At 42.0% G+C, this 12,982-nt stretch overlaps 1 protein-coding gene across 2 annotated transcripts in view; it reads right to left on the reverse strand.

The window, feature by feature from the left end:
• Positions 1 to 12,982, reverse strand: part of SENP1 (SUMO specific peptidase 1) — a 195,765-nt gene that overhangs the window by 64,645 nt on the left and 118,138 nt on the right. For both annotated transcript variants that reach the window (XM_086966231.1, XM_086966241.1), the window contains one exon: positions 1,954 to 2,210. In XM_086966231.1, coding sequence (XP_086822357.1) covers positions 1,954 to 2,210 — 257 coding nt within the window. The remainder of the gene's footprint in view (positions 1 to 1,953; positions 2,211 to 12,982) is intronic.

Consider the following 12,982-nt stretch of genomic DNA (forward strand, 5'->3'; position numbering starts at 1 on the left):
AAAGCAACACTGCCTGCTGTCTATTGGAAAGATAGGAATGCAGCCAGTCTCTTGCCTCCCCCACAACACCCAATTTCTCCAGCCTCTCAATCAGGATCTGATGATTGACCGTATCGAATGCGGCTGCAATGTCAAGCAGCATCAAAAAGGCTGCCTGACCGCTGTCAGCCCGCATTCAGACCGCATTCTTAGGTCATCCAAAACTGCAACCAAGGCAGTCTCTGTTCCGTGTGCAGGGTGAAACCCAAATTGGGCTTCGCCCAGCAACTCGTTATCCTCAATGTATCTTGGGAGAGATTTTGTCACTACCCTCTCCAGAATCTTAATTGGATAGGGCAGCAAGGAGATAGGTCTATAGTTAGCGGGGCATTGGGGATCCAGGGACGCCTTTTTTAGCGGTCGGGAAACGACTGCTTTTTTCAGGCAATCTGGAACTACAGTATTGCTTAAAGATTGACAGCAAATATGATAGAGATGCGGAAAAAGTTTGCTGCCAAAGAATTTCCAGAATTTATGGGGGGGGAGGTTCCAAAGGAGAACCTGAGGAAATACCAGCAGCAATTGCGTTAAATTCCTCTTGTGAGGGAACCTGGAAATGGTCCAGGACTGTTGCGTGTTCCCTCTCATTTATACCACAGATTGTTACCATGTCATTTCCAATATGCTGGCATGTGTCATTGTTTCCTGAAAATGAACTGAAAGCAATGAGCATTGCCTAGAACTGGATCTAACTTAAGTGTGTGTTATTTTAGACACTAAAACTCAAGCCCCTGAGTCTATGGCGATGCTTGAGATAACCGGTCTCAAAAGAAGGCTTTTTCAATCGTGCAGACATGTATTTTGTCACCAACCACATTTCAAAACACTTAAAAGTATTTACTGAATTAAGTAATTACATCTTAGTTGTCCAGTTTCAGAGTGCTCTCAAGTTAAGCCTACACAAGTAGAGCGGCAATGGAAATGGATCAGACACTTCATTATTGCCCTAGTTAAAAAAACAGACATGAAGTCTCCTTACAAACAAAGGTTTCTAGGGCTTCAAAGATGGGGCAGGTGTCAGTGCACCAGGGTAGCTCGAGAGAACCTGGCATTTGATAACCTCCAAGTAGTTTGTCACTGGCCGTGACAAATGAGTCATGCTAGCCATTGAGCTGGTGATCCAACAGTAGTGGTTGTGCTGGGAAAGTATAAATGTGCAGTTATATCGCAGAGATTGGTTTGGTAGGGAGCTGGAGGAGCGTAGGAGAAAGAGAGACTAGAGCATGCAAGCTATAATACTTCAGAGCGTCGTCATATGGTGAGTAGATCTTAGGGGAAAGGTTTCCAGTAAAAATTCTCACTGATTTGAACATTCATTCATATCCCTGCAATTGAATGAGCTGTGTGTTGAAAAAATGAAAAGGAAAAAGGTTTGCGAAAATTGAAGTTTAATCAATTACAAAAAAGTGATAATGTCCACAAAAAGAATTTTAAAAAAAACTTGAAAACATAAAGATTAAGATTAACCAAAATCAGAAAACTGTAGGCCAGTGTAGATCTTGAAGTTATAGTCCCATCTTCAAAGATTCAGCAATGATGGAGAATTTTTTTTAACAAAATGGAACAGGATAGGGGAACTTTTATAGTGTTAGGTGGCATAGGGTCTTTGAGGCCTTTAAGTTTAAATTAAGTAAAGGACACTTAAGTATTCTCAGACACTTTCCCTCAAAAACAATTGAAACAATAAGCTTGCACTTCCATAATGTATTCGGTGCTGGAAAATACGAAACCCCAAGAGAAATACATGCTTGACTAAGGAGAGTGGTATTCAGTGTACTTATGTATCCAGAACAGTGACGTGAGGTTTTCTGACAAATAAATGACTTTAAAATAAATAACAATGGTTTATATTCTGCCAATTGACGAAAACAGCTGTTTATGCAATACAATTATACAATCTTGTTTAGCACGTACCTTCAGATTGTGAATCCAGGCCGACTACATTATCCGAATGTCCCCGGGTCGCAACTGAGATCTGTGACCCTGAGGAGGAGTGGCCACTTGACGTGTAAGTGCTCAAAGGAAATGGTACCGTAGTTTGCTGAGGTATACAAGTTTGTGCAAAACTAGCAGCAGTGTCAACAGCCGCTGTGCAAGCTTCACTTGGTTTTGTTCTCGTTTTTGATACTGCTTGTGTGGCTAGGCGGGTACTGGAATCCACGACTCTCGGTCTATACATGAAAACAGAAGCAGAAGGCCCCAAGTTTACAAGTATGGAATGACTACATAGTGCACCAAATAAAGGATGGTCATTACACATTATGACAGGAGAAAGCTTCTCCAGAAGAAGATATGACCACTTTAATTTTTGTGCAGGTGGTCGCCAGAACATCAACGTTTACAATGGCAGAAAGCGTCCATTTAATAATTATTGCTTTCAATGACATCTTTGTGTCAACCCCTACATACATGCTGACAGGTTAATTCACCTAAGGTGTAATGGCATGCCACCTTATATTAAAACGTTATTTTATTTTTTATTTTTACATGGAAACTAGCCACCACTGAACATGTTAGAATGTATGTTGACACTAAACAACAGACATAGGACTGTGGATGAGGAGGGGAGGGGGGGGGGGTGGGGTGCAATCTTATTTTACTTCCTAAAAACCAGAATAAAAAGTATGAGGAGTAACACTTGATCTAACGCTTAGGTTGGTAATTGTGAAACAATGAGATGTAGGTTCTAATACTGGCTAACTTCACACTTACTCTATTTGCGTATTTGTATACTGTGCTGAATTATTTTATGTGCCTGTACTTTGTAAAGAAAAATATCTTGGATGGTTAATCTTTAAGACTCAAACAGAAGGGCTTTATCTTGGTTTACTATTCTCATCATTAATATTTTCAAAAGCTCAAGATAGGAGGTAAATCTTCCTCCTTTCTTTTTAGTTGGGGCATATCCGCTTAGGTTTTCCATTTCCTTAACTCAAAATATTGCTTTCTAACATTAAACTTCACTATAGCATACCCTAAGTAAGCATTACCAATAGCCTTGGGTCTCATTACAAACACGTATCCTTTCTGATTTTTAATCACATCGTTTGGTGTTATTTCTATAATAAGATATTTGCCACAAAAGGATTTCCACTTTCAACCACTTCCAACAACAGCCCCCCCAAACAAGTCAGTTGTCAGATGCAAAATTCTCAAGCCCTACCAATTTCAAGGCATTTTCCTCCATTTAAATAGTGTTTTTTTTAACATGCCAGGATTTAGCAGAAATTATTTTTATTGGACTAGATTTGCATCAGGTGTGATAAAAACAACAAAACTCGTAATTTTGATATGCATGGGAGGAGGAGGAACTACACACGTTGAAAATGATCAGCCCAATCAAAATGAGGGCCAACATCTTAGTTTTGGTGTTGTTTGTGTAATGAAAAAATCATGAGGACGTCTTCTGAACCTCACAGTTCACCAGAAAGAGACTCTAATATTCCCATTCCATTGGAATAGGTTTGGTATTTGTCTATCATGACTGTACAACATTTCTCTATCTTGGGAGGCAGGAGGCTCACAAGTCAATCTCCACAACTACAAGCTACACCTGATTGTAACAGGCAAGTAATGTTTCTTGTATGCAACAGTTGTTCTTGTACATCATATGCAATGCACAGACTTCAAAGTAGCACCCTCCTCCCCTAAAGCACTAGTTTACAAAAAATAGTTGGGGTAGTATTAAATAAAGACTTCACAACATCCTGAGTGACTGGTGCCTCTTTGCCTTAGTATCTACACAGTGCTTTGTAAGTAAATGTGTGAGTGGTTGTCCATGTAGCCGCTCTACATTAGTCAGCTATTGGGATGTTCTCCAGACAGGGCATTGTGGCCTATTGTTATATATAGAGCTAGCCTGTGGTGTCCCTTAGTGTTTAACAGTTACAGATGACTAACAAACCATTTAGAAATATCGGTCTTTGAGACCCTTACATGGAGGTGGGGGGGGGGGGGGGGGGGAGAGGAAAAAGAGAGAAAGAAAGTCTGTATTTATGCAAATAAAGGCAAATGATTGATTTATTAAGTGTTGATATGTACATAGCACTACCTTATCCTTGTGGGACATTAATCATGCCCCCTCAATGGATATAATTCTGAGCAAAGAAGTTATTACCTTCCTTGTCTGTTACAGTATCCATGAATGTAACAGTTCAAACAGAAGCCATAATAAAGCGAATAAAAACAATGTTTAAATTCCAGAAAAGTGCTGAAAGTGTCTGCAGTGGAATTAATTTGGTTAGTTCTTTCCTAAAAGCCTTAAAGACTGGTATTATAACAATGAATGTAGGTTGTCTATTTCACAGGGAGGAAACAACTACCAGCAAAAGTGTTCAAGTTAACGTGTAAGCCCATCTAAGCTTCTGAAAAATAGAAAGTTATTTAAGGATATCTTGCAGAAATGCTTTAAGATGGTTTTGAAAACTTGTCACAGAAGTGTGCAAAAAACTTCCACTCAACAGCATAAAATGCTCTTGTAGTTGGTGGTCTAGTTTAGGTAAAGATAGTCATACCCTTCTCAGCAAAATGTGTTACCTTTGATTTGAGATGTAAAAGCTGCCCCTCTTCGTTCAACAAGTTGGCCTGAAGTAGCAACTTTACGAACTTGACCAAGGAGCCCATGTTCGGGCAATCAGCGACTGTGTAATTGGTTCTTGATAGCATTGGTAGTTGGGATAAAGTGTAAGCAAACATCTACTACCAAATAATCTACAGACCATTAACCAAAGTACGCGGGTACAGCTCTCTGAAGGTGCGGTTTTTGCTTATTTTTGTTCAGCCGATGAGTGAAGGAGAGATTCCCTTGAACAGGACTAAATTAACAAAACTTGAAAGTCTAAAACAATAACAAGATTCAACTATCTTGGAATTACTTCAGCCAACGTTTAAATGCTCTAGCACCAGGAGTTTCTTACCTGCAGCCCGATTTAGACATGCGATTTTAAAATGGATATATAAAGTCAGCATCTTTACTTACATCGCACTTTATTGTGGAAAATAATGGAAATCTGACTGCATCTAAAAGCGGATTTTAAGGGAGATTATATTGACCCAATGTACTACGACAGATACCAATTGTAGTCTTGATAAAGGTGGATAAAATTGTGGAAAACCACCGAAACGCGTCAACGCACCTTTTAGTATAATTCACGACTCGGATATCCCTGTTGATACACTGTACTGTGGTGTGCATAACATAGGTGTCAGAAATAGAGTTTAAATATAAATCTAGTATTGTACGAGTTTAATGTCTTACTGTTTTCTGTCTCCATGTATCAATCTTGCTGGTCAATATTGAATGTCAATCATTTTTACTGTTCTTCCTTTTTTTAATAATCTGTCTCAAGTGGTTCTCTAATCGTCCACTTTTTTAACATTTGTATTATCAATAAATTGTGAATTTTTTTTTTTTTACATATGTGAATCTTGTTATTTTTTTCGACTTTCAAGTTTTGTTAATTTAGTCCTGTTCAAGGGAATCTCTCCTTCACTCATCGGTTGGTTAACCCTACTTCCCTTGATTTTTGTTAAGGGGTACCTCTCATATTTTCCTCTATTTTTGTTCAGAACAGCAATGTGGATGGGATTCCCCCAGTTTAGGAATAATGTATCAAGAGCCTGTGTATGAATTTCCCATTTGGGAATCTTCTATTGGTTTCTGCTCAGAAGACCTGCAAAACAGTTGTTTTTTTTACAGTTGTTCTGACAGAAGATATACTTGATGACACTGATTCATATTGTCATCTTGGACTACTGAAGAGAATGAGTGCCTCCATGCTTCTTGAATGCAAACCATGACTGGGATGACTGTGCACATCAACACTACTTTGTGGTAAAACACATTCCTAAAATGCCTTGAATCCTAGTTCACTGCTGTTAACTCCTACACATTGATGCGTATTCTGGCTTCAACCATTGCCCTTGTGCCCTGGAGGGTTACCCCAGTAGAAAGGTGTTGGTGGCTATGTTCCCTTGTGGATAAAAATCTGCAAATGGTCAGCCTTTTAAAAAATTGCTCTTGTTACACACTGGTGTGCTCTGGGTGTAAACAACACTGTCTTACAAGGCCACCGTCTCCAGACTAGGTAAACCTTGTTGTATAAGAATCAATTTAAGTGTGCATTGAGAACCAATGCAATGCTTGTTGACATAATTCCCAACACTGTCATTAACATCCTCACTGTAAGAGGTTTTAGTGACTGGTGAAGTAGAAACACAATGTTGTCTTTGACCAGATTTTGGCCAGCGTGTCTGACTTTTCTAGTATCACAGGTGTTGCTGCTTGAATGCCTGTCTGGATTTGGAAGTTTCAGTATCCATTTTGTTTTTCCAGAAAATCCTCAAATTTTTGCCCGAATAAATGCTCACCTCCAAAAGCATACCCAAAAGTTGCTATAGCCTGTAAAACACTGAAATCCAGAGGCACACTTTCCCATGAAGCAGCAGACTTGTATTAATCAGGCTATATCTAACCTACATTTTATTCCTGCATTACTCATTATTCTTTCCTCCTGCATGATATCCTGTGTCTTTTTACAACATGTAAGAAAATCTCCTCCACTTCTCATTAATGTCTATTATAGCACTCAACAGTGCCTGTGAACTTGCCATATGCTAGTCCATAGCTGGTCCAATTGATCCTCTTTTCCCTACTCCATATAGACTCTTACTCTTCCTTGTCAGGAGGAGGGCTGTCTCCTTGTGTCTGCATAAATGCTCGATAAACAGCCCGATTCACCACAACTGAATTTGGCAAAGCATAGTCACTGATGAACTGTGGGTCCCATAAGGAAGCTTTACATTTTCATTCCACTCTCCGTTTAACTGCCTTCGTTTTAACAAGACTTTGGAATCCTAAGTCGTTATTAAGATTGATTTTCCCATGAAAAAGTATTGCTAAGGTTGTGTTTCAACCTTGACAAAACATTCTGTGATGAAATCATCATCATCATCATACTCTCACGCTTGTATGGTTACCCCACTAGGGAAGGCTTCCCATTGGATTAATGAATGATATGACATCTCATCTTGTGGTGAGGCTTCAATATAATATCTATCCAACTGATCCTATTGTGGGGGACTCATTTGATACTTACTCTAAGCCCCACCCTATTTCTCAACGTCCAGTGCCTGTTCTAAGCCTTGATGCTCAGAATTAGTCTGCATCACTGCACACTGTGGCTAAGCCACCATTGACTCTGTCAATGGAACTAGCTTTTCTTTCTACACTGTATTCTTTGTCTTTTTTGCTACAGGATCTATTGAGTGTACAGAAATTGACTCCTCGAAAATCAGTAGTCATTTTTTTCTTCTGCTGTGATATCACTGTAGGTGCACTAAGGCACTTTTCTGGGGCTCAGTTAACAATACACTTATGTTTATTGAGTTGATTGCAATCCTACATTTGTGCACACCCACTTGTTTATCCTTCCCATTGCAGAGCAGTTCCACTTTTGGTGCCAATTCTGCTATCAAATTCATTATTTTGAATGGGTTCAGTGTCATACACTAAACTTATGGTTTAACGTACTCCTTCCCAGAGCCAAAGTTCTTTTGGTCACATATGGTCTTTCGAGAGCAAAGGTCCTCATGTATTCAACTATTCTCTGGTGTCGAAATTGAAGTCTGGAACATTTTTTGGAGTCAATTCCATCAAAGTCAGTCCTAGTCTTATTTTCTGCTAGTTCCTGAGAGTAGTGTAGATGTGTGTTTTAAAAAAAATATATCTAATGATGTCAAGACATGTTATTTTACACAGGTCATAGGCAGTGAAGACTTGTATGGGGTTCTGATAAAATTAATTTGATGGTCAGAGTGCTCATCTTGGTAATGGTAATGAATCCGACCCCCTTCGTACAAATCAATTAAAATGGATGGCATTTCTGGGGCTTCATTAAAATCTTCCTCAAATGCCCCTTGCATTAACTCTGTGAAGACCCACTGCACAATTACAGCATAGTGTATCCACTGTTTTTTGTTTTTTTACACAAGAATCTTTTACATTCTCAGTACCCAGATTTGCCATAATCCCTCAGTAGATTCCTGCTGTAGGAAGCTGGATCTTTATATAGAGGACCAAAAAGAGGTACACAGTGTAAAGAGTCCTGGCAAACCCAGATTCGTTTAGAGGCACAAATGAGAACCCAAATGCTCTTTTCTAGTAGTGTAGGAGAGCAGTTAGGCATATCAAAGGGGAGTGCTAAGCATGTGTTAACACACACAGATGCAATAAATGAGACACACACACTCAAAGAAATATAAGATCAATTTAGAAAAATATTTTGTACTTTAATATATATTTTGATACCAAGAACTTGGTTAACAAGTAAGTATTTTTTTTAAATATAGATTTTTGACTCACAAGTCAAATGCAAATGCTTAATGAAAGCGTTTCAATGGTTTTGCATTTGACTAGTGAGGGACATCTAGTAACGACTAGTGGAACTGCAGCTTGATGTAAGAATAATTTCAATACTTTTCCATTTGACTTGTGAGGGATATCTAGTAACGACTAGTTGAACGGCAGCTCTTTGTAGAATTACTTTGATATTGGATACTATAATATTCACTGCCCACTGCTAATCTCGTCCCATATGCTTTACAGGGCATTTGGTTGGGATTCATTTTTTGCCAATAACTGTGCTTGGGGTGGTCCTAAGAGGATGGGACCACGACCGAAGTTCAACAAGATGTGCTTTTTGTTTATGCTCTTTGTGTTCAAGGCATCTGCTTGGTCCTTCCCCCAGGTTAGGGGGGACCCCAAAATCATCACCTCTCTCATTGCCTAATGGTTTCTTGAAAAAGTTCTCTTTTGAGAATTGGTTATATGTTTTGCGGCGCTCAGTGTCCTTCTCTTCTTGATCCATCAAATCTGAGTTCTTGGTGTCAGGGGTGCCACCTAAATACTCAATTTAGGGGTGTTACGGGGATTGACAGGTAGTAGCCAATGGGCTACTTGCCTTAAGGGTATCTACACCCTCAATATGACTTCTTCATGTGGTAAGTGGGTAGAACCATGAGCCATTGAGACTAATCCCACCAAAACCAAGATGGCGGGATTCTAAGAGACTGTTCCTTATCAGGTAGCCCACCTTAGGGGTGGAACTAGCCTGAGAGGGGGACACATCGCTTAACTAGCTAATTTTCCCTCCTGTCCAGGTGCCAAATGGACACATGGCATTTTCCCTGTCTGGGAAAGCCTTGGGTCACATATCAAAGGCAGCAGAGGCCTCTGAACCCTCCTGCCTTGATATGTTGATCATTTAGCCATCCTGCTTGGAGGAGGTTTGCCCTTAGAGAGCGCAGGCTCTAAAATTCAGGGGTCAGAAACAGGTCTGTGGTGGCAGGCTAGTCTACACCAGTCATCCAGAACACTAGTAGTCAGTAAATTCTCATTGGGCACCTCTAAAGTGCCCTCTGTGTGTTTGTATTAATAAATGTATCACTGGAATCAGTGTGGACTTATTAGTTTAGTTTTAGTGAAGACAAAGTAGCTTGGGAACTTGTTGTAGGAAGGTGGAACGTGACTGCATGGTTACCCCCACTCTTTTCCTGGTGTTTTGCTGGTTTTCGACTAGCCCCACTGGGATCCTGCTAATCAGGACCCCAGTGTATCTACTTTCTCCCTAAATTGATTGCAAGTACTTAAGGTACACTCCAGATTGGAATCTGGGGGACCCTTATAAGTTCCTAGTATATGGTATACTATGAACCTAGGGCATAGGTACCCCAGAGGCCTACCAGGGGCTGCAGCATGTATTATGCCACCCGTGAGAGACCACTCAAACCGATACCACAGGTCGGCTACTGCAACCTATGTAAGGTGGTGCATGCACCCCTTACTTAGATATAGATTCACTACATCTACCTTACATCACTGCACATATAAACCTATCAGTCACCCCTATGGCAGGCCTTATCAATCTCAAGGCAGGGTGCTGAGTTTTATGTGAGAGGGTGCCGATGGATGAGCAGAGTCCCTTTACAGCCTTCAGAATTGGAACAGGTTGTTCTGTGATGAGCCAACCATATACTCTTAAGTGCATTATAACCTTGTCGTAAATGCTAACTTTAAAACGGCTGCATGGAAACAAGTTGCGTTTGGTGTCAAACACCTTGGAATCATACCTCCACACCAGTCACTGGTGTGGGAGGTATGATTCCACCCTACTAGAGGGAGAAATAAGACTACACTGGTACACCCGGTACCAGTTTCTCGACCCTGGCATCACAAGATGGATGCTGCCAGCCAGAGACCATAGACAGAGTCTATCCTCCTGCTGCTGAGCCAAACTCGAGCAGGGGAAGGCATTACAATAGGCTTCCTGTCACACCTCCCAGACAGGTATTAGTGTATTAGGGCTGAGTGGGTGCACTCTGAGAGTGCTTGGATGTCTGCACTGGGGGCACATTTGGTGTCCCTGTGCATAGTCCAGTTCAAACCGGTTGCTCTGGCGCTAAACTGGACAAAGGACATGAGTGTAACCACCCCTCTGTCCTGACCCTCCCGTAGGTGGGTGCCCAGAGTTTGTCCCGCCCCTTCCTGGGGTATAAAGTAGGAACCCCGACTACAAGACTTTAGATTTACCTGGACGAAACTCTGCTACAGAAACCAAGTACTTCGACTATCTACACTACGCTGGGTCACTGAAGAATCTCCCTTGGAGTAAAGGAGTTACTTCCCTGCTAAGCAGGCACCAAAGACGCATCTGACCGGTTTGCATCTCTGAAGCTCCTGAGGACTCCGAAGATTTCTGCAACACAGGAGGTGGGTTTCCAAGTGTCCTCGAGGTCGACTAGTGCGCCTAGCAAACCGGAGACCCGCAGCCCTCGTGGAGACCGTGCAACCCGAACCCCTGGACACTGTGTCTATTTGCAGCAGCATATGCTTTTCGGCGATACCGGAGACTGTGCTTTAAACTACTTGTAGTCCTGACCCCGAGCAGTGTTTCCATCGAAGATTACCAGCTTACACTCCACGAGTGTTCAGTGGGCTGGTATTTTGTGATTTCTCTTGAGGTCCCTTCGCGAATCCTGGTTCGTTTTCCAGTGGGTCCCTGTGAAGGTAACTTTGACTTTCCTGGTTGCTCCAGACATGCCCCGACTCTCCATCGCTTAGAGAGTCCCTAGGACCTGGCCGTACCTCACTGAAGCATCTTTCCTCTTACCGCGTGGGTTGCAGTTGCCAAGGCTTGTTGGTGTTCAATCCGGACACTGACCCCCTGTGAGAAAGTGGCTATATATATATATATATAGACTGGACCAGAATAAGGTACAGTGTATATAGAGTCCACAAACCCCAGAGGTATAACAGAGGTTAGAGCCAGGTGTGACCTTGCTCTCTAAAGTGGTAGCTTGGTCGAGGCAGTACCAGAGGACAGTGTAAAGCATTTGTTGTACACATTCAGTCAGCAAAAGGTTTCACACACTCAGAGACTGAACTCCAGGCCAATTGTTTTTATATCAAAAGATACAGTTGTTTTATTTCTAGAATCAACAGGCATAAAAAATATACTGCTCTCAATATGAGAGGCCTCAGATGAGTACTTTGCAGAAAGGCAATAAACTTTGGAAAGACAATAGGTACAGGGGTTGCCGTAGGCAACACAATTCTACACACAATTTAGCATTGAGCTCAATGGATTTCCTTATATAAACACAGTTGATTTCTTTGTAGATCACTTTGGTAATCCCAGGACTGGCTCCTAAATTCAGTCCTGGGGTCTAAGCTGAAACCAGTTTAGCAAAAACGTTTTAGGTATTGTAGTGATTTTTAATGAATAAAAAGCTATTTTAAAAGTTCACACTTCGAAACTTTTCAACAGAAATCTTATCCAATGGGAGAAAATACAGGTTGCAGGTAAAGTACGATCTCATTACTTCTGTAATCCAGTACTGGTCTCCTGGGGCCAGCACTGGGGTCTCAACCCAAAACAGGTAAGTTATTACGTTTCAGTATTTCGTATGATTTTTAAAGAATATTTCTAGTTTTCAAAAGTAGGCAGAAGAAATTTCATAGAAAAGGAGACAATGGATTCCAATGGAGAAAATACAAGTTACTAGTAAACCTGCTAGGGATTACTTTTACGTTTGAGCACTGGGCTACAAGGTATAGTACTGGCTCCTCTCCTGATCCCAGGTGAGTATTTCAGAATTCGAATGATTTTATATGAATATTTCAACTTTTCAAAAGTAGACACTTTTTCGAGTCAAACCAGTCAATGTTATTCAATGGCAGGTAAGTGAGTTATCGGTTTCCTAGTGAGTCCTCGACTGGTGAAGTGGTGGTTCTGGGCATAGACTCAGGGGTCCCCCAGGGTCAGGTAGTTACAGTTGGTTCACCATCAGCGGCGCAGGAGCGGACGGGTGCAGAGGTAGTTAGGCCCAATGTTATCCAATGGGGGACGGGGGCCTTCGGTTGGTAGCTGCTTGCTAGCAGGCCACGTGGCTGTGAGAGCTGGGCTCCAGGTCACTTGCTCAGGGCAAAGGGGGAAGCAGGATAGGACAAAGGTGGCACAGCCAGCTGTGCTCAGACGGCTGGGTGCAGGGTGATTTTGAGCCGTCGGGCGTTCAATGTTATCCAATGGAAAAGTTCAAAAGGGAACAAAGGCTGCAGGCTCGGGGTGGAGACTCTCCAGGGGCGACCAGCACATTGAGAGGTAAGTTGAGATCTTAGGTACCCCAAAGGGAGGCACAGGGGGCTGTAGGGCGCCGGGGTGTCTTTGGGTGTCGGAAAAGCTTACCCGTAGCTGGTCGCGGTTGGTGGGGCCCCTGGTTCTGAGTCTGCAGGCGTCACCTGGTTCGTCGAGGAGGGTCTTTGGGCACTGGACTTCGGGTCTCTGTCGCCGGGAGGACGTCCACGTGGTCTTGGATCCCTCTGCCACGGGCCGGGCTCGGGGGTGCAGAGTGGGCTAGTCCGGAGCTTCCTGGCTGGCACCAGGGG

The sequence above is a fragment of the Lissotriton vulgaris genome, chromosome 1_1, assembly GCF_964263255.1.
Source record: "Lissotriton vulgaris chromosome 1_1, aLisVul1.2, whole genome shotgun sequence".
Classification (NCBI taxonomy): domain Eukaryota; kingdom Metazoa; phylum Chordata; class Amphibia; order Caudata; family Salamandridae; genus Lissotriton; species Lissotriton vulgaris.